Source organism: Camellia sinensis, chromosome 6 (assembly GCF_055761805.1).
Source record: "Camellia sinensis isolate YWXY chromosome 6, ASM5576180v1, whole genome shotgun sequence".
Classification (NCBI taxonomy): domain Eukaryota; kingdom Viridiplantae; phylum Streptophyta; class Magnoliopsida; order Ericales; family Theaceae; genus Camellia; species Camellia sinensis.
In genome coordinates, this window is record NC_138966.1 from 189,073,305 (window position 1) to 189,096,456 (window position 23,152).

General features: G+C 33.8%; 1 protein-coding gene across 3 annotated transcripts; it reads left to right on the top strand.

Annotated features, from left to right (window-relative positions):
• The first annotated feature begins 3,750 nt into the window (after positions 1 to 3,750).
• On the top strand, positions 3,751 to 8,385 carry LOC114295012 (RNA-binding (RRM/RBD/RNP motifs) family protein). 3 transcript variants are annotated; one of them, XR_014333683.1, is made up of 5 exons: positions 3,898 to 4,216; positions 4,593 to 4,661; positions 4,773 to 4,879; positions 4,971 to 5,412; positions 8,162 to 8,385. XR_014333683.1 is itself a non-coding variant. In XM_028239179.2 (4 exons), exons 1-4 carry the CDS (start codon positions 3,949 to 3,951, stop codon positions 5,055 to 5,057), a joined length of 531 nt encoding a protein of 176 aa, XP_028094980.1. In that variant the 5' UTR covers positions 3,751 to 3,948; the 3' UTR covers positions 5,058 to 5,624. The 3 variants fall into 3 exon arrangements, 1 of the variants encoding a protein (XP_028094980.1); XR_014333684.1 differs by having other exon boundaries at positions 8,174 to 8,385; XM_028239179.2 differs by lacking the exon at positions 8,162 to 8,385 and having other exon boundaries at positions 3,751 to 4,216; positions 4,971 to 5,624.
• Positions 8,386 to 23,152: the final 14,767 nt, after the last annotated feature.

Here is a 23,152-nt window from a genome sequence, read left to right on the forward strand (position 1 = left end):
GGGAAAGATTAGGATTGAGAGTTGTGCAGTCGTATTTTCTAGGCAATTCAATTGAGGCTAAGAAATGATTGGCTATTTTTTGGGCATTGCACTGGATGGTTTTGTTCGACCCGTGGGGGCAGTCACGGGTCCTATTTTGATAATCTGAACCGTTCAATGTGTAGAACTCGTCGAGTACTATACATTTATAAAAAATCACTTTGATCGGATATCAATAGCTATCTAATCAGATTTGTTTTTTTTCAATCGTTAATTATAATACCATTCATTTTTTTTTATACAAAACTGATTTGATTATGTAGTTATCGATATCCCATCAATGTGATTTTTTACAGACGTATGTGTTTGGTAATGTTTACGTTTTCAGTTTATATTTACAAAAATTTTATAAACTGGTTTTTGTTTATTTTTTGTTTATTTTTAGAAAAACATAAACTACAAACTCGTTTGGTAATTGACAAAATGTTTAAAAAAAATTTAAAATATAAAAAAGAGTGAGAAATGACAAGTGGTGGCAAGTGGCGGCGGAAGATAGTGGTGGAAAGTGGTGACGGTGGGTGGTGGGTAGCTGGTGGTGGTGGGTGGTGGTGGGTGGGTGGGTGACGGTGGCGGGTGGTGGGTGGTAGCGAGTAGGTGGTGGTAATGGTGGCGGTAATGGTGGCGGCGGCAGGTGGATGGCAGATGGCGAGTGGTGGGGGGTGGTAGCGGGTGGGTGGTGGCGGTGGCGGGTGGTGGTGGTGGGTGGGTGGGTGGGTGACGGTGGCTGGTGGTGGGTGGTAGCGAGTGGGTGGTGGTGGTGGTGGTGGTGGTGGCGGGTGGTTGGTGGTGGTGGCGGCGACGGGTGGTTGGTGGTGGTGGCAAGTGGGTGGCGGATGGTGGGTGGGTGGTGGTGGTGGGTGGGTGGGTGACGATGACGGGTAGTGGGTGGGTGGGTAGGTGATGGTGACGGGTGGTGGTGGCAGATGGGTGGCGGATGGCGGGTGGGCGGTGGTGGTGGTGGTGGGTGGGTGGGTGACGGTGGCGGGTGGTGGGTGGTAGCGAGTGGGTGGGGGTGGTGGTGGGTGGTGGGTGACGGGTGGTGGTGAGTGGGTGGTGGGTGGGTGGGTGACGGTGGCAGGTGGTAGGTAGTAGCGAGTGGGTGGTGGTGGCGGTGGTGGGTGGCGGATGGTGGGTGGTGGTGGGTGGTGGCGGTGGTGGGTGGTGGCGAGTGGTGGTGGTGGTGGGTGGGTGACGGTGGCTGGTGGTAGGCGGTAGCGAGTGGGTGGTGGGTGGTGGTGGCAGGTGGGTGGCGGGTGGATGGTGGGTGATGGTGGTAGTGGTGGTGGCGGTGGCAGGTGGGTGGCGGGTGGATAGTGGGTGATGGTGGTGGTGGTGGCAGCAGGTGGATGGTGGGTGATGGTGGTGGTGGTGGTGGTAGGTGGGTGGCGGTGGCAGGTGGGTGGCGGGTGGATAGTGGGTGATGGTGGTGGTGGTGGCGGCAGGTGGGTGGCGGGTGGATGGTGGGTGATGGTGGTGGTGGTGGCGGCAGCGGCGGCGGCGGCGACGAGGGGTGGGTGGTGGTGGCGAGTGGGTGGCAGGTGGGTGGTGGTGGGGGGTGGGTGGTTGGTGGTGGTGTCGGAAGACGGTGGTGGAAAATGGTGGCGGGTGGTGGCTAGTGTTGGGTGTTAAAAAAAAAAAAACTCAAAACTCAAAACGGAAACACATTTTTTGTGTTTTCATTTTTTGGCCAAATTTATAAACTGAGACCACTAATTTATAAATTAAAAATTTTATCAAACAAGTTTTTATTTGAATTTTTAAAATTTTTATAAATATAAACAGAAAACTAAAAACGTAAGGTGCTGTTTGGTAACACTTACGTTTTCAGTTTTCTGTTTATATTTACAAAAATTTAAAAAACTCAAATAAAAACTTGTTTGGTAAAATTTTTGATTTATAAATCAGTGGTCTCAGTTTTTAAATTTGGCCAAAAAATGAAAACACAAAAAATGTGTTTTCATTTTGAGTTTTCAGTTTTTTTTTTTTTTACCACCCAACACTAGCCACCACCCACCTCCCACTACCACCTGCCACCACCACTCACCACCCACCTCCCACCACCACCCGCCACCCGCCACCACTACCCACCAGACACCACCCACCTGCCACCCACTAGCCACCACCACCCACCCCTCGCCGCCGCTGCCACCACCACCACCCGCCACCCACCTGCCATCCACCCGCCACCACCCGCCACCACCCACCACTACCATCCGCCGCCCGCCACCACCACCTGCCATCTACTTGCCACCACCACTCACCACCCACCAGCCACCACCATCCACCACCAGCCACCCACCACCACCAGCCACCTGCCACCGACCCGCCACCACTAACCACTACCCACCACCCACCACCACCCACCACTCACTCTCCACCCACCTGCCACTACCACCACCACCACCACCCATTCGCTACCACCTACTACCCGCCATCGTCACCCACCTACCCACTACCACCACCACCACCACCACTACCACCACCATCATCACCCACCACCCACCTGCCACCACCACCCACCACCATCACTACCACCACCCATTCGCTACTATCTACCACCCGTCACCGTCACTCACCCACCCACCACCACCACCACCACTCGCCATCTACCCGCCACCAACCGCTACCACCTGCCATCCGCCATCCGCCACCCACCTGCCACCACCACCACCACCCACTCGCTACCACCTACCACCCACCACCGCCACCCACCCACCCACCCACCCACCAACCACCACCACCACCCGTCATCTGCCATCCACCTGCCACCACCACCCACTCGCTACCACCCACCACCCGCCACCGTCACCTACCCACCTACCATTACCACCCACTACCCACCCGCCACCACCCACCACCCACCACCACCCGTCATCCGCCACCCACCTGCCACCACTACCACCCACCACTCGCCACCACCACCACCACCACCCACTCGCTACCACCCACCACCCGCCACTGTCACCCACCCACCCGCCACCACCACCCACCACCACCCGCCATCCGCCACCCACCACCACCCACTCGCTACCACCCGCCACCCGCCACCACTAGCTACCCACCACCCACCGTCACCACTTGTCACCACCGTCTTCCGCCGCCACTTGTCATCACTTGCCATTTCTTACTCTTTTTTATATTTTTAAATTTTTTTAAACATTTTATTAATTATCAAACGCGTTTATAGTTTATGTTTTTCTAAAAATAAACAAAAACCAGTTTATAAAATTTTTGTAAATATAAACTGAAAACGTAAACGTTACCAAACACACGTGTTACCAAACGTCACCATAGTATTCGACGAGTTTTACATATTGAATGGTTCAGATTATCAAAAAGAGACTCGTGATGGTCCCCCACGGGCCGAACAGTAGTGTGTGAAAATTGCACACAAACTGTGCAATTGTTCTTAACAAACGCTGCACAGTGCCAGTTTTGTCATGATTGCTGAGTTGTATAGATGTGTGGAAAATTATTTTTTTCATATATATTTTTTTGATAAATAGTGATAACTTTTGAACTTTTTAAATAACTTTTTAACTTTTTAACTTTTTAGAAAGATGCCAAACTTGGCCATAGTAGAATATTTGATAAAATATTTGAGATCCTTAGTATTACTCTTTATTAAAAATCATTATCAATAGAGGCCCAATAAGTGAATATTGTGAAGCAAAATGGGCTTGTCTGATCCACAACTGAACCAATAGGACCCAACCCATAGGTCTACCATTGCAATTCCCTCCATTCTCTTGTGGACCTTTGGTTCTGAAGGCCCGCAACCATGACAACACCCAACATCAAGGGCATTCTGGTAATTTCATATTCTTATGTTCTTTCAAAATTGAAACTCTTGGTACTGTAGTAAGAACACCCTACTCTGATAAGTGCATCTGGAGCTAGGGTTTCTTAATGGCTCTGTTTTGGTCACCATCTACATCCCCAATCTCTCCTGTTCAATGCCACAAAAATTCTGCAATTTCAAAACCCTTTGTATCAGAAAACCTAATTTCAACAATAAACATCTCTAGGATTTCAAAAATATCCATTTCTGCATCACCCAATTTCTCAAACCCTAACCCATCTCTTCAGAGGTTCCATTGTTGCACGAGCTCGAGGTCGAGGTCGAGCTCTTCAATGGAGTCCAATAAATCTCCTTTCACGATAATCTTCGTAAAGGGTATGCAATTCTATCACTGTTTGCTTACAAATTATTGTTGTGCTTCTCATGCATTATTGCCAGTGTTAATTTCATCTCATTTCAATTCTTGATTATACACAAGACAATTGTCTCACAAATTTTTTGCATTGAAAACAATATCCTGAATGTGGAGATTTTGACATTGTGGAATGAATTTTTAGATTGATATTACATGGCTATGTGAAGTTTGGAATTATTGTAATGGTTGGATCATATTTAAACATATTTAGGAGTGTAGGTGAGAAGATTGGAGAACAAAGGTTGTGTTGAAAACCTGATTTATGTCATGGAACATAAATTAAAATAAAATAATTAAATAGGTATCGTTTTGAGGATTATGAATTAATTCATGCAGGACTGCCACAATCGACATCCGAGGGGACATTAAATACAGCATTTTCGCAGTTTGGGGAAGTCAGCCGAGGTGAATTTTTGCTCTTGTATGCTTTCTAGTTGAGTTGTGTTTGAAGAAACTTCAAGAATGAACTCATAAACTTGGTTACTTTTATGTAAATTGTTATTTGGTATCGTGCAGTTAAGATTGTAACTGATAAAAAAAGTAAGCAGCCTTTGGGATTTGCATACATATGGTTTACCAGCATGGAATCTGCTCAAATGGCTGTCAAAGAGATGAATGGAAAGGTGTGAAGCGTCGCCAATTATATTTCGATAGATACCAGCAATTTGTCCTAAAAGATGACTTTCTGGACTTAGAAAATGGTTCTCTTTTTAGTTTTTTGATGGCAGGTTTGTTTTGGTCACAATTGCGAGGCCTGGATCTTGCAAGACCCAACCAAGGGCAACACCGTACAAGTTCTAACCCGAGCAATCTTTAGCTCCCTTTGAGCTCTTAGATCACTCTAAGGATTAGAAAGGAAATTTAGTCACAGCATTCATCGACATGGTTGAACTTTTAGGTTAGAATGCCTCAGAAGTAAGAAGAATAGTCAGTGTTGCTGACATGTTGGAGGACAAAAAGAAATTTAAATTCATGAATGGCTCGATATGTCCTATTATACTTAGCAATTTGTTGGGCTGAAATACATCTCTCAGTGTGAGCTATATGCTATACCTCTGATTATCCAAGGCTGTTATGCTTGGTTTAGCTCACTGCAGTGCAACTAGTCCGAGGATCAGCTCACATTGGGTCAAATTGGATCAGTTATCAATACCTGGTACGTTGCTTAAAGTTGATATCTGCATTGTTTCTTTATGTTCAAACTCTGTGACAAACAATCAAACATGTAAATTCAGGGCATCACCTTCCTCGTGTAGCCATAGCTTTTTCTTTTCTTCTTCTTTGTATGTTTTGGTGTGCTTTCTGCGAAACTTCCTGAATGTGAAGCTTATTACATGGTCAATGATATTGTACTCAATTTTTGAATTATTCATGACAAGCACCTATGTTCTAGCCTCACCATATCTGGCCACCATCGTAGAAAACCTCCTCCAACCATTGTCACGGGTGGCCTCCTCCGGTGGCCCCATGATCTCTGGTGGCAGGCAATCACCTCCCGTCACCCACTCTTTTTTTTTTTTTTTTTTTTAAATAAGTTTTTGAAGTATGTGATTTTTTATTTTTATTTTTCACTTTATCAAAAACTAGTGGTAGCCCGTGCTTTATAAATTAAAAAAAAAATCATTATAATTATCTTGAAATAATTTAATATTTTATATTGTGGTATACATGAAATTTATAAGTTAATTTTTATGTTTATAACTTTTTAAATTATTAGTTTAAAAAAATTAAAAAATATATATATAAATATATTTAGTGCAATTTTGATAATTTGTATTTAAAAAAAGTTAAACCTGATTAAATGAGATTAACTGAGTTATTACATACCTTTTCTTGTTATGAAAATATACAAATTTAAAAGTTATAATTAAAACAAATATATAATTTTATTATTAAATATAAAGCGATGTGATATTTAACAATAATTAATATGATATTTCTATTATTAATTCAATAATTTAAGTTACATTTTTTTAAAAAAAATTTCAATTTCATAATTAAAAATGCAATACGAATATAATACACACACGGATTTCTATTCTTTATGAATAGAAGTTTCAAAATATTTTCAAACTTTCATCATTTTGTTTTAATTTTTTTTAATCTAGTTTGGTTTTAAATTTGAATAAAAATTTTGATTTGATTTGATATGAATTAATTTAACTTTTTCATTGATTTTTTTTTTTATCAAATTTTAAAAGAACTTTCATTATTATCCTAATTTTTTTTCTTTTCACCAATTTTGATGGAAAAAACAATTTTCAATGTTTTATTTTTTTAAATTTTTATCAAATTATAATTTGACAAAAAAATATATTAAGGGTTGAAAATTCTCTTAATTAGAATTATAATGAAATAACATCTTCAAATAGTCAATATTTGAGTATATAGTTGGTTGAAATGTATAATTTAATTAATTCTCTTCTCATATTTATATAAAAATTGACACTTATACCTACATCACTAAGTTGGATTATAGAAAAAAAATTTGGGGTGTCAAATATTTTCCATTTGTAAATATCCTACATATTAAAAAATGAAAAAAAAAATGTGTAGATTTTTTATATGTGTTTATCAATTTTGTTTTATAGACATAAACAATTGATGTTTCAATTTAAAAAATTTAAAAGTAAAAAAATATATATATTGGGTTTTTTAGAGATAAAATAAATCATCTAACTCTTCTATATACTTTTAAGATGGACTATTTCAATTTAAAAAATTAAAAAGTAAAAAAAAAAAAAAAAATAGATTGGATTTTTTAGAGATAAAAGAAACCATCTAACTTTTCTATATATAATTAAGATGGACTATTTTAATTACATAAAAAAACATAAATTATATTTAGAGATTATCCTTATATATTATGCTATTATATACAACTATAGTAATAACAAATTAACTATAATATATATGAAAAGTTACATTAAGCTTTCATTTTCAATTAATTGAATTACAATTAACAAACTAACAAAAAGCAATAATGGTCTAATGGGATAGAAAGATGATAAAAATAAAAAACACAATGATATTTAAAAGTTTTAAATTTACCTAGTTATACAAAAATCTAATGTTATTGTAAAATCTTGAATTCTCAATAAATTTTCAATTTTTTTTATGAAATAAAATGACAAATATATATATTATAAACGTGGAAGCAACAAGCAGAATGCAGAAGGAAGAAAATGGATTACGAAATCAAAATGACACACAAATTGATTCAACAGGACTATCCTGTAAACTTAATCCATATAGATACAAATTAGCTTCAATCAATACTTTTTTGAGAAAAGCTGTCAATTTGTATTTATATTGATTCATTTAATCACATGTTCCACCGAAAGTGATGAATAGTAAAAGTTACTGTTCACTTTTACTATTCACTCAATCAACTTTTGTTAAAGCTGCTCAATTGTTCAACTAATCAGCCGAAAGCAACCGACAGCTCTACTCAGTCTCCAATGCTGCCAGCTGCCTTCGATCAATCAACCAAATCACATGTTGCATAGTTAATTTTCTTTTCTATATATTGTAATCAAATGTATTCATTCGAATATTCTTCATTTCTTAAAAAATCTGGGAGCTCTGAGTGAAAATCAACCCTTCTGTCTGTAACCTAATTAAGATTCTTGCAACTGCAATGATTGTAATTGTAAGTTACTTTTTGTATTTTAATTTGGTAAGTAATTGTTCTATGGCTTTAACAGTTGAATGATCATTGGTAACTAAACTAGTTCTTTTGGATCGATTACTAGGGAGATTAAGCAAAGGTTGATCTAATGTTTTTGTTGCAGATGTAACAATAGTTGAATCTAAATGAGTTTCAATTTTATCTAATTGCGTTCCAATTGTTTTTAAACATTGATTAGTATAATTATTTTGTTCAATAACTTTTTTAATTTCAGTATCATTACCAGGTAATTTAAAAGGAGAGGCTGGGACATCGGAACCTTGATGACTAAGAATTATATTTTCTAATGGAGGATGACTAGAACTAACAGAAGTATTTGGAGAAGTTTTCCATTTATGTTTGGTGATTGTATTAATCTTTTTGTAATATTTGTCCATGTATTCAAAGAAAGGCATTTTCATACCATATTCAATCATAAGATCATACAATTTTCTAGTTTTTCTTTTTTGTTGAACAGAATCATATTTAGTACAATAAGCATGTCTTTGAGTTCTATTTTCCTTTGATCTAAAATTAATAAGTAATTTATCGAGATCAGGAGTAAAATCTTTTTTAATTGTCATTAATTGAGGATTGATTTGAGGTGTAATTTCGAAATCAGTTTGAGTAGGTAATTCTTGGGATTCATCATCATCGTCCGGTAAATGTACTGGATGGGAATAAATAGGTTTACTAATCTGAGAAGTTGTAGAGTTATCAATTCCTTTGAGTTTATTTTGAGAGATTGGACCAGAAGTTTGACTAGTAAGACCAAGATGTAATTGACTATTTTTTTGAAATAAAGGTGTATTAAATATTTCATCTTCAATTTCAATTTTAGTAGGGACACTAGATGTACTATGTCTAGAAGATTGACTACGATTAAACTTAATACGAATTGAACCATCATTATGTTGTTGAATATCTTGGATATCTTGAATTGAAGATTGTTGTTGATTATGTTTGTAATTTTCATTAACAGTTATCCATTGATCAGGGAGATTGATATCTTTCCATTCAATCATTTGAGGAACATTAATATGTGAATCAACATTACTACATTGAATTAACAGAGTTTTATCTTTGGGACTCTTATGCAAAGCTTGAACATTTAAATTGATTTTTATGCATTTATAGTGAACACGATAAATTAAAGCAATATTGTGAACTTTTTCTTTCATATTAGTGAATGAACCATTTAATTGAATATTTAAAGTTAATGCATCTAAAATATGTGGATCACGTAAACTAAGTATAAAATCAGGAAAATAATTAAATGTACTGATCCTTTATGAAGTCCAGTTTCCATCATTCCCATTAAATTATCATTATAATTAAGAAAACGAGCATCTCGTAAACATAATAAAACAGAGGTATTTTTTCCTACCATAGTTAATGGATTAACACCAACTTGAATTAAACCAATATGAATAAAATTATAACCATTTTTAAAATGTCTTTTGATTAAGTTAGCATCAAATAAATGACAGGTTTCCCTGGGTTTCTCTAAAGCATAAACTTGTTCAATTGTTTTAACATGCAAAGCAACTTTGAAAGTATTCTGTATAAAAGTAGTTTTAGAAATTTCTTTGATTGGTAATTTCGGTATATTCGATCCTGAATCAATTTTATCAATTCTGTATTTCAACATCTTTTTCATTAATTACTAATCCTTGATTAGGTATTGAGGGCAAAGTAATTGACCTAGAACTGACTGATGAGTTATTTCTAAATAATCGATTCATTGTTCTGTTTAATTAAACTGTTTTACATGAATCTTAATGCATTGTCTAAATTTATCATGTTTTCACATACCTGCATCCATACATACCCTATTCAGAAGACCCCTAAGTCCAACACTGCCTAACCCTAAGGACTTACTCAGGACAGGGACGAAAGTGGGTGACTTAGCTAGGTGGAAAGACACAGATAGAATTTAAGACAGATTAAGATGACTGAAACCAGATTAATCAAATAAACAATGGAATTGATTGATCAGAAGTAGCAAAGCAGTTAGAAACAGAAAGCAACATAACTTGGCTCTGATACCATAAATGTGGAAGCAGCAAGCAGAATGCAAAATGAAGAAAATGGATTACGAAATCATAAACGTGGAAGCAGCAAGCAGAATGCAGAATGAAGAAAATGGATTACAAAATCAAAATGACACACAAATTGATTCAACAGAATTGGAATGCACTAATTAACCAAAATCATTTCATATAAAACTTTGTAATTAAAATACAGAAAGTAATTTACAATTACAATCGTTGCAGTTGCAAGAATCTTAATTACGTTACAGACAGAAGGGTTGATTTTCACTCAGAGCTCTCAGATTTTTTAAGAAATGAAGAATATCTGAATGAATACATTCGATTACAATATATAAAAAAGAAAATTAACTATGCAACATGTGATTTGGTTGATTGATCGAAGGCAGCTGGCAGCATTGGAGACTGAGCAGAGCTGTCGGTTGCTTTCGGCTAATTGGTTGAACAATTGAGCAGCTTTAACAAAAGTTGATTGAGTGAATAGTAAAAGTGAACAGTAACTTTTACTATTCATCACTTTCGGTGGAACATGTGATTAAAGGAATCAATATAAATACAAATTGGCAGTTTTTCTCAAAAGAGTATTGATTGAAGCTAATTTGTATCTATATGAAATCCTATGTTGATTAAGCAGCAAATGGATCTTGAGCATCTTGAAACTTTAGACCCAAAAATTGATTAGTTGATTCTTCAGAAGAATGTGAACATTCTGAACCTTCTTCTGATCTTTCTGAACTGGTAGTTGAATGGGCTTCGGTTTGATCCACAAGCTTGCGAACTAACTGGAGCAATTCATCTCTGGATGATTTGGACTTAGACTTGGATTTGACTCTGGGCTGAGCAGGAGGTGAAATGGGCTTAGCCTTAGCCTTGGACTTTGATTTGGGCTTTGATTGGGCCGGCTGAGCAGCAACAACTTTGGACTTGGATTTATTAGTAGGCTTTGCCAATTTATCTTTTGACTTGGGTTTGGAGCCACTAGATGAGGGGCTTCCAAGATTGACTGGAGGAAGGCTGGGACTTCCTTGGTTGATTGCAGCAGTTGGGTTTTGCTGGGCTTTGACCATTGCAGGAGTAGGAGCAAGTTGATCAGACAGAAATTCAGCTTGGACAATTTCAACAATGCGAAGCACTGTGAACTTATCCCACCATTTAACAGAATGTTGTCGAATAATTATGTTATCAACAATACCATAATGCCATTTGAATATCCAAGGGATTTTATACTTAGACATAAAAATTAGCAATAATGGAAATTCTCTTTGATGAGGAGTAAATGGAAAAATAGTAGTAAAATAATTGATTTGTTCAATCAAAATATCAGGGAAGATATCTGAAATGACACCATAATGAGACTACCATCTCAGAAACCAAGATGGTAATTCTGATTTGAATCTGTGATCAAATTGAATAAACCAGGAGTGACTGAAGGTTTCATTTTGGTACATGAAGACTTTGAACAAAGCATCAATGTAATCATGGTAATTGTAGGGAATAGAATGACCAAGTAACTCACGAAGCTGGAAAGGAGGACCCCATTCAGCTAAGGAAACAATGTTGTGAATATAGAGTGAATGATAAAGAATTTTACTAGAATGGGTGCGATCATAAATGGGTTTGATCAGGATTGATTGATGGTGAATTAGAATATCTTTATAGTAGGTAATTGTTTTATCTGGATGTGAAATAACAAAATGGCATCCAGATCCAAAATAGGATTTAGCAATATCATTAAGAGTCAGACTCTTGGGGTGACTAGGTTCTTTGAAGAACAGATTAGTAGAGGTTGATTTAACATAATCAGATCGAGCAGACCTGATTTGATTAGTAGGAAATAGAGTAATTGAAACTGCTTGGCTAGAAGAAGCAAATGGATCAGAAGCCAAAACAGAAGAGTAATTGGGTCTAGGAATGTTACCAAGAACCTGGTAACGGTTAATCATTTCAATGGGTTGAGGATACTGGTTTACTAACTCCAAGAGAGGAGAAACAAATGGTTGATTTGATGAGACCAAAGCCTTAGAAGTAGGCCTTGGGCGAGACATCTGTATAAATGAAACAGTAATTAGTAGCAGAGATTAACAACCAGAAAGAAGATCTAAATAGTTCTGGTAGTAATGTAAATGGTTAGTGTAATCATCAAGTAGATTGCAGTGAGTTTGAATCTGATGGTAATTGATGTATTGGGCTATTTTAGTAGTTTTTCTAGCGGCTTTGAGGCGAGCAATACGATAAGTTAATTGGGTAATCAGAGTAGCATAATAGGTAATTTGGGTTTTAAGGTATGGAATATGTGGAGTAGCACTCATCCCTTACCCCCTGTAAAAATTCCCGGGTAAGAAAATCAGGAAGGAAATTTTGACAACCAGGTAAATGGAAAATGCATGAGACCCCCAGTGGGGGTATTGGGGGTCTCTCCTGATTGGTCCAAAAATATATATATATATATATATTTTTTTTTTATTTTTGGTTTTCATCCATTGCCAGCCCCCTACGTGGAGGTGGGGGTGCTGGGGGTCCTTCCCTGCTGGGGGTCTCCAGCAGGGCCGCAGGTAAATATATAATATCAAAATCAAAAATACTTAAAATAGATTGCCAACGAGCAAAAATTTGCTTACTAGCAAGATTTTTAACATCTTTTTCCAAAACATATTTAGCAGATTTGCAATCAACACGGAGTAAAAACTTTTGATTTAAAATATCATCTTGAAATTTAGTAATATATAAAACAGTAGATAAAAGTTCTTTTTTAATAGTAATATAATTTAATTGTGCTTTATTCTAGACACCAGAGTGATAACGAATAATTTGTTTAGATGATTGAGGAGTGACTTTCTGAAGAAGAATGTCATCATAACCAATATCAGAAGTATGAGTTTGAATAATTTTGAATGAATTCTCAGTAAGAATACCAAGACAAGGAAGAGACTTAACATATTGTTTGATTTGTTTAACAATAGTAGTATGAACAGAAAACCAATGAGGAGGATTATCCTTTAACCTATCAAACAGAGGTTGACAGACTTTTCGAAGGTCTTTATAGAATTCAGCAATGTAATAGAGAGAATCTAAAAACCTTTGTAATTGGGTTTTATCAAGAATTGCATCAGGAAACTTAGACGCAAACTCAATAGAGCGACTAATTGGTAGAATTGTATTGTGATGAATATCATATCCTAAAAATATAACTTTAGTTTGAAACAATTTAATTTTAGGAGCAGATATGACTAAACCATGACTTTTAATTGTATAAAAGAATGCAGTTAAATGTTTCCAATGTTCATTAATTGATTTAGAGAAAATTAATATGTCATCAATGTAAACAATAGAAAAATGACTAAATGGGTTGAATATATCATTCATTATGTTTTGAAATTTACTAGGAGCATTTTTTATCCAAATGGCATGACATTCCATTCATAGTGACCAAAGGGTGTAGTGAATGCAGTCTTATATCTATCATGAGGATGAATTTGAATTTGCCAAAAGCCACTTTTTAAATCAAATTTACTAAAAATAACAGCTTGACTAAGACGTTTAATCAAATTTTTTTATTAGGAACAGTATTTACTGGTTTATAATTAATGACTAAGCGAGGAACTCCTCGTTCTAATTCAGCATTTTTATTGACATTAATTATGTTGCTATCTGTTTGAAACAGAAGTAGAATGGTATTCAAATTTAATCAACCTAATAATCTTGAAGAAAAAAGATTAAATTTAATCAATAAAATTTATATGCAAAAATGGTATTCAAAAATTAAAATTACTGTTAGTGATTTTGCATTAGAATTAATTGCTTTAATTGACACTGGTGCTGATTTAAACTGTATTCAAGAAGGTTTACTTCCTACTAAATATTATGAAAAATGTCATGAGAAATTAACCTCTGCTAATGGTAGTAAAATGCATATTAAATATAAATTACCTAATGTACATGTTTGCCAAAATAATGTTTGTTTCAAAACATCATTTGTTTTAATTAAAAATATGACTGATAAAATTATATTAGGTACACCATTCATATCTTTATTATATCCATTTACCACATCTAGTGAAGGAATAACTACTCATGTTTTAGGACAACCTGTTATATTTACATTTTTATATCCACCAGAAATGTTAGAATTAAATCAATTAAAAGATTGTTCTATTTCTCACACAATTAATAGATTAACTAGACATTTGAATTTTCTTAAAGAAAAAATTAATTATAAAAGAATTGATCAACAATTAACTGATCCAGTTATTATTTCTCAAATTAATGAATTTAAACTAAAATTAGAATCAACTGTTTGTTCAACTTTACCTACTGCATTTTGGCATAGGAAAAAACATGTTGTCATTTTGCCATATATTAAAGATTTTAATGAAAGACAAATACCTACTAAATCTAGACCAATTCAAATGAATCATGAATTACTTGAAATATGTAAAAAAGAAATCAATGAATTATTAAAAAATAGAATCATTAGTCCAAGTAAATTACCATGGTCTTGTCCTGTTTTTTATGTTAATAAAAATGCTGAATTAAAACGAGGAGTTCCTTGCTTAGTCATTAATTATAAACCATTAAATGATGTTCTTGAATGCATTCGTTATCCTATTCCTAATAAAAAAGATTTGATTAAATGTCTTAGTCAAGCTGTTATTTTTAGTAAATTTGATTTAAAAAGTGACTTTTGGCAAATTCAAATTCATCCTCATGATAGATATAAGATTGCATTCACTACACCCTTTGGTCACTATGAATGGAATGTCATGCCATTTGGATTAAAAAATGCTCCTAGTGAATTTCAAAACATAATGAATGATATATTCAACCCATTTAGTCATTTTTCTATTGTTTACATTGATGACATATTAATTTTCTCTAAATCAATTAATGAACATTGGAAACATTTAACTGCATTCTTTTATACAATTAAAAGTCATGGTTTAGTCATATATGCTCCTAAAATTAAATTGTTTCAAACTAAAGTTAGATTTTTAGGATATGATATTCATCACAATACAATTCTACCAATTAGTCGCTCTATTGAGTTTGCGTCTAAATTTCCTGATGCAATTCTTGATAAAACCCAATTACAAAGGTTTTTAGGTTCTCTCAATTACATTGCTGAATTCTAGAAAGACCTTCGGAAAGTCTGTCAACCTCTGTTTGATAGGTTAAAGGATAATCCTCTTCCTTGGTCTCTGTTTATACTGCTATTGTTAAACAAGTCAAACAATATGTTAAGTCTCTTCTTTGTCTTGGTATTCCTACTGAGAATTCATTCAAAATTATTCAAATTGATACTTCTAATATTGGTTATGGTGGCATTCTTCTTCAGAAAGTCACTCCTCAATCATCTGAACAAATTGTTCGTTATCACTCTGGTGTCTAGAATAAAGCACAATTAAATTATATTACTATTAAAAAAGAACTTTTATCTACTGTTTTATGTATTACTAAATTTCAAGATGATATTTTAAATCAAAAGTTTTTACTCCATGTTGATTGCAAATCTGCTAAATATGTTTTGGAAAAAGATGTTAAAAATCTTGCTAGTAAGCAAATTTTTGCTCGTTGGCAATCTATTTTAAGTATTTTTTATTTTGATATTGCATATTTATCTGGTTGTCAAAATTCCCTTCCTGATTTTCTTACCCGGGAATTTTTACAGAGGGATAAGGGATAAGTGCTACTCCACATATTCCATACCTTAAAACCCAAATTACCTATTATGCTACTTTGATTACCCAATTAACTTATCGTATTGCTCGCCTCAAAGCCGCTAGAAAAACTACTAAAAGAGCCCAATACATCAATTACCATCGAGATTCAAGCTTGCTACAATCTACTTGCTGATTACACTAACCATTTACATTACTACTAGAACTATTCAGATTTTCTTTCTGGTTGTTAATCTCTGCTACTAATTACTGTTTCATTTCTACAGATGTCTCGCCCAAGGCTTACTTCTAAGGCTTTGGTCTCACCAAATCAACCATTTGTTTCTCCTCTCTTGGAGTTAGTAAACCAGTATCCTCAACCCATTGAAATGATTAACCGTTACCAGGTTCTTGGTAACATTCCAAGACCCAATTACTCTTCTGCTTTGGCTTTTGATCCATTTGCTTCTTCTAGCCAAGCAGTTTCGATTACTCCATTTCCTGCTAATCCAATCAGGTCTGCTCGATCTGATTATGTTAAATCAACCTCTACTAATCTGTTCTTCAAAGAACCTAGTCACCCCAAGAGTCTGACTCTTAATGATATTGCTAAATCCTATTTTGGATCTGGATGCCATTTTGTTATTTCACATCCAGATAAAACAATTACCTACTATAAAGATATTCTAATTCACCATCAATCAATCCTGATCAAACCCATTTATGATCCCACCCATTCTAGTAAAATTCTTTATCATTCACTCTATATTCACAACATTGTTTCCTTAGCTGAATGGGGTCCTCCTTTCTAGCTTCGTGAGTTACCTGGTCATTCTATTCCCTACAATTACCATGATTACATTGATGCTTTGTTCAAAGTCTTCTTGTACCAAAATGAAACCTTCAGTCACTCCTAGTTTATTCAATTTGATCACAAATTCAAATCAGAATTACCATCTTGGTTTCTGAGATGGTGGTCTCATTATGGTGCCATTTCAGATATCTTCCCTGATATTCTGATTGAACAAATCAATTATTTTACTACTGTTTTCCCATTTACTCCTCATCAAAGAGAATTTCCATTATTGCTAATTTTTATATCTAAGTATAAAATCCCTTGGATATTCAAATGGCATTATGGTATTGTTGATAACATAATTATCCGACAACATTCTGTTAAATGGTGGGATAAGTTCACAGTGCCTCGCATTGTTGAAATTGTCCAGGCTGAATTTCCGTCTGATCAACTTGCTCCTACTCCTGCAATGGTCAAAGCCCAGCAGAACCCAACTGCTGCAATCAACCAAGGATGTCCCAGCAGCCCCTCATCTAGTGGCTCCAAACCCAAGTCAAAAGATAAATTGGCAAAGCCTACTGATAAATCCAAGTCCAAAGCTGTTGCTGCTCAGCCGGCCCAATCAAAGCCCAAATCAAAGTCCAAGGCTAAGGCTAAGCCCATTTCACCTCATTCTCAGCCCAAAGTTAAATCTAAGTCTAAATCCAAATCATCCAGAGATGAATTGCTCCAGTTAGTCCGCAAGCTTGTGGATCAAACCGAAGCCCATTCAACTTCCAGTTCAGAAAGATCAGAAGAAGGTTTAGAATGTTCACATTCTTCTGAAGAATCAACTAATCAATTTTTGGGTCTAGAGTTTCAAGATGCTCAAGATCCATTTGCTGCTTAATCAACATAGGATTCCATATAGATACAAATTAGCTTCAATCAATACTCTTTTGAGAAAAGCTGCCAATTTGTATTTATAGTGATTCATTTAATCACATGTTCCACCGAAAGTGATGAATAGTAAAAGTTACTGTTCACTTTTACTATTCACTCAATCAACTTTTGTTAAAGCTGCTCAATTGTTCAACTAATCAGCCGAAAGCAACCGACAGCTCTACTCAGTCTCCAATGCTGCCAGCTGCCTTCGATCAATCAACCAAATCACATGTTGCATAGTTAATTTTCTTTTCTATATATTGTAATCAAATGTATTCATTCAGATATTCTTCATTTCTTAAAAGATCTAAGAGCTCTGAGTGAAAATCAACCCTTCTGTCTGCAACCTAATTAAGATTCTTGCAATTGCAACGATTGTAATTGTAAGTTACTTTTTGTATTTTAATTACAAAGTTTTATATGAAATGATTTTGGTTAATTAGTGCATTCCAATTCTTTTGAATCAATTTGTGTGTCATTTTGATTTCGTAATCCATTTCCTCCAACTCTATATATATATTTGATATCCATTTTTTTACTTCAATTTTATGGTCTTCACTGGAAAAAAAAAATTTGATCAAAATTCTTGGCACGGAACGGACATAGATACTTTGATTGCAGCCATAATCATCAATAATTCTTCTCTACCATGCAGACCTGTAAATAAACACATAAATCTCACTAAAACCGAAACCAAAAGTAAACCAACTGTAGAGAAAGAGAATCACACAGAGAAAAAATGAAATTAATAAATAAATAAATTTATAGAGTTGGAGAATGTTACTTCCAACTACTTAAACCTTGCATAACCCAATCCGTTAACTCCTCTGATAATGCCTGCGAAGTTTAGGAGTTGGGATGACTAATTAGATTATTCTTTAAATAAGATTTTAAAATTTATTAATTTGTCTCATTAAGTGATTTAAAATTTTGATATATATATACATCATAAAAATAGATAATTATATTACTAAATCATAATTCAAATTTAGATATTGTCATTTTTTTTAAATCCATATCTAAATTCTTTTTTTTTTTTTTATTTTTGTGTGGTTTCTATTCATGATTTTTTTTCCCCTAATTTATTTAAGATGAAGTTGTGGGTATCTATTTTTTTTAATTTAATTTATTTGTGGTTTCTATTTGTTTTTAATTATTATTATTTAGGTAAGTTATGATGTAAGTTAGATTTGTGATAGACATATGGATTTTATTGATTTAAAGTATAATGGTGTGAGATATTTTCAAATTAGATTTGTTTAGATACACTTTAAAGATTTTTAAAATTTAAAACTAGATATTGATATGCAAAAGAAAGATTTTAACTGAATGAACAAAAATTAAATTTATTAATTTATCTGTTTGTATATCTGATTTTTAGTTTTTTTTTGATGTTATAATATAATATTGGGCAAATTACATATTCCTCCCTTGAGGTTTAGCTAAATTATAGATACCCCCTGAGGTTTGAAAAATTACAGATACCTCCCTGAGGTTTATATTTTCATAACAAATTGCCCATTGAGGTTTATATTTTCATAACAAATTACCCCTAATTTATTATGCAAATTTAACCTTCAAGGGGTATCTGTAATTTCTCAAACCTCAGGGGGTATCTGTAATTTAGCTAAACTTCAAGGGGGTATATGTAATTTGCCCTATAATATATAACATATAGGTAGATATTTACAACTTTAATGAAAAATATTATCTAATTTTTTGGAGAAGAAAGAAGGAAGACCAGTTTTAATATATATATATTTTTTGAAATCTGTGAGAGAGATTAGGATAGAGAGATTATAAAATATTTTTGTTATTAAATAAATAAATAAATCTGTCAATAGTTTTTTTAATCTATTTTGTAAATTAAAAAAGCAATAATTTTAGAAAATTGATTAATTTGTCCCGTTAAGTAATTTAAAATTTTGATAGATATACATAAAAAAAATAGATAATTATATTACTAAATCATAATTTAAATTTAGATGTATATCTTTTTAAGATCCATAATTAAATTCTTGTCTTTTTTATTTTTGTGTGTAATTATAGTTTATGGGAGAAATTGAAATGGATGCTGTAGTAATTATAAGAGAAATCAAAAGGATTTGTAGGTTGAGAAAAATCAATAAATGCTATTTTTTTTTTTAAATCAAAAAATTAGAAAACTTGTAGGATATTAGAGCTCCCACAAAACTTGTAGATTAAAAACTCCATTTTCCTTATATAATACTAGCATATCACCCGTGCTATGCACGGATTATGTTTACAATTATCTATACAACAGCGCTACATACACCCACTGGGGGTCGCGCCCCCAGTGACGTGGCGCGCCCCCAGTGGCTGAAAACTTAAAAAAAAAAAAAAAAAAAAACAGTTTTTTTTTTTGGACCAATCCGGTGCCGACACCTCACTGGGGGTCGACCCCCAGTGGGGGTATGAAGCTTTTCTGATTATCTATATATGTGAATTACGATTTTTAAATGTCTTTTTTTTTTTTTTTATATTATATTAAAGTTTTATATTTTGATAATAATCATATGTATTGGACTTTTCAAGGAATTAAATGTCTTTTTTATTTTATTTTATATTATATTAAAGTTTAATATTTTGATAATAGTCATATGTGTTGAACTTTTTAAGGAATTCATATGTGTTGGACTTTTCAAGGAATTTGTTTTATGCTTGTTCTTAATGCATTAAAGTGTTATTATGAGGGATAATAATCATATGTGTTGGGATTTTTTAAAGAATTCATGTGTTGCACTTTTTAAGAAATTTTTTTATACTTGTTCTTAATGCATTAAAGTGTTATTATGAGGGTAAGGCTTGAGGGTTGGGAGAAGTTAATAAATGCTAATTTTTTTTTTTTTTTTATAAAAACAAATCAAAAAATCAAGAAATTTAGATTGGAATATTGGAGCTTCCACAAGACTTGGGGGTTAGAAACCCCCCTTTTGCTTAATATATAGACTAGCCTATCACCCGTGCTATGCACGGGATAATTATAGATATTTATATTTGTTTTAAATTTTTTTTAACATATAAATTACGTTTTTTAAGATTTTTTATAAAAATAATTTAACAATCTTATCACTAACCATAGTGTATGGGAGAAGTTGAAAGGGTGCTGCAGTAATTATACACGGATTGTATCTATAATTATTTGTATGAGGGGATTTTAAATGTTGATCAGGAGATTTTGACCAAATCAATAAATGCAGGCATGTGGAAAGACATAAATGCTAATCAGAAGATTTTGACCAAATTAATAATTGCAGAGTTTTTTTTTTAATAAGAAATTTAGAAAATTCAAATTGTGATATTGAAACTCCCATAGGCCTTGGGGTTAAAAACCCCATTTTGCTTAATATATAGTATTAGCATATAACACGTGTTACGCACAGATTGTGTTTACAATTATCTACATATGTGAATTGCGATTTTTAAATGTCTTTTTTTTTAAATGCCTTTTTTTTCTTTTTTTATATTATATTAAAGTTTAATATTTTGATAATAATCATATGTGTTAGACTTTTCAAGGAATTAAATGTCATTTTTTTTATTATATTATATTAAAGTTTAATATTTTGATAATAATCATATGTGTTGGACTTTTCAAGAATTTTTTTTTTATGCTTGTTCTTAATGCATTAAAATGTTATTATGAGGGATAATAATCATATGTGTTGGGACTCTTCAAGGAATTCATATGTGTTGGATTTCAAAGAATTTTTTTTATGCTTGTTCTTAATGCATTAAAGTGTTATTATGAGGGTAAGACTTGGGGGTTGGGAGAAGTTAATAAATGTTAAGTTTTTTTTTTTTTTTAAAATCAAAAAATCAAAAAATTTAGATTGGGAGATTGGAGCTCCCACAAGGCTTGGGGTTAAAAACCCCCTTTTGATTAATATATAGTATAGATACTAGCCCATCACCCGTGCTATGCACGGGATAATTGCAGATATTTATATTTGTTTTAGTTTTTTTTAATATATAAATTATGTTTTTTAAGATGTTTTATAAAAATAATTTAACAATCATATCACTAACCATAGTGTATGAGAGAAGTTGAAAAGGGTACTGCAGTAACTATACACGGATTGTATCTATAATTATTTATATGGGGGGATTTTAAATACTGATTAGGAAATTTCGACCAAATTAATAAATGTAGGCATGTGGAAGGACATGTGGATTGGAAAAAGTTAATAAATGTTGATCAGGAGATTTTGACCAAATCAATAAATGCTGAGTTTTTTTTTTAAATAAAAAATTAAAAAAATTCAGATTGGGATATTGAGACTCCCACAAACCTTGAAGGTTAAAAATCCCATTTTAATATATAGTATAGATAGATAGATATACATAAATATACAAAAAAAAAATAATAGTAATAGTGGTAATAAATTATAAACGCTACAAACTACCTCGTCTTTTAAGAAGCTAGTAAAAAGTCAATTTTCAATTTTTTACTCGTTTTAGATTATATCACCTTTCACATAATTTATTTATAAAAAAATAAAATAAATTAAAAAAGCAAAAAAATTAAACTTTTTATCAACTTTTCAAAACATCCGTGTTCCTTGTTGCTACTTGCCTGTCAGTTGCAATGTGACAAAACTCTGATTTCTGTACAAATAATAGTAATAATAATAATAAATAGGGAGGGATTGAAGAGAGAAAAAGTGAGATTCATATAAGTATGTTTTTTTTTTGGCAAATTATATATTAAAAAAATAAAAAAAAGATTTCGTGTGGTTTTTAATTTAAATTTCATAATTTAAATTTTAACAATTAAAATCTTGATATTATTTTCATGTCACAATTTAAAACCCCATCCATCTCCATATGAACCAACTGGACCTCCATTTTTTGGGCTATTTTCAGTCCAAAACGGCTTCGTTTTGCTCCATCACTCCATATCTATCTATCTATATGTATATTGTATACATTATCTATACATACCGACTATGATTGTAGGGAGGCCGAAGAAAATTGATATGGTTTGAATGCCATTGAAAAATTGCCGGAATAAAAATAAACCTCGAAGGTTTTCATTCATAAACATTAGCAAAACTTAAAAAGCAAACTCCATCAAACCTAGTACAATTTAATATATACACTGTGAGGATATATTTTCTGAATACCAACGCGTGGCATGGTGACGCCGACGTGTCAGCCGAGGTGCCACGTGTCGTGGTAGTTAGGCCGAGATGATCTCGGAGTTGCCGAGGTTATCTCCAAAGATATCGGAATCCGAGATAAGCGAATAAGGGACAAGAGTCCTAAGACGAAGAGGGGACTTAACCAAGATAAGGATAAAGCTCTCAGTGTCACGCCCCACTTTTTATTACTCGAAGTCATTACCAAATTCATTAACTTAATTCAATTTCAAGGATAACATGCGGAAATAAACTTATACATTCAATCCGTAAAAGTGATTAACAATACTCTCATTCGTATGCAAAGTAAATATTACATGTACATACTTAATAAATTGCCCTTGGGCTTACATCACTTAAGGTACAAGAAGAAGGGTGTAACCCTTTTATAACAATGGCATTCCGCCAACATAACTGAGGCCCCGTGGCCAGTAAACAAGTAGATCCCAAACTTGCAGCTCAACCTGCTTAATACCTGAAAAAGATTCAACAATGTGGGATGAACATATAGTCCAGTAGGGAACTCAACATGATCCTCAACAATAACAACTTACAGATAGCTATGATCATGAACACTCATTCTCATACTAGAATAGTAATGTGACAGTTTATACAAAATATATATATGAACTTTTCTTG

Coding starts and splice junctions, on each gene's coding strand:
- LOC114295012 (XM_028239179.2), top strand. CDS start 3,949: ATGGCTCTGTTTTGGTCACCATCTACATCCCCAATCTCTCCTGTTCAA. Junction 4,217..4,592: donor CACGATAATCTTCGTAAAGG/GTATGCAATTCT, acceptor TAATTCATGCAG/GACTGCCACAATCGACATCC. Junction 4,880..4,970: donor TCAAAGAGATGAATGGAAAG/GTGTGAAGCGTC, acceptor TTCTCTTTTTAG/TTTTTTGATGGCAGGTTTGT.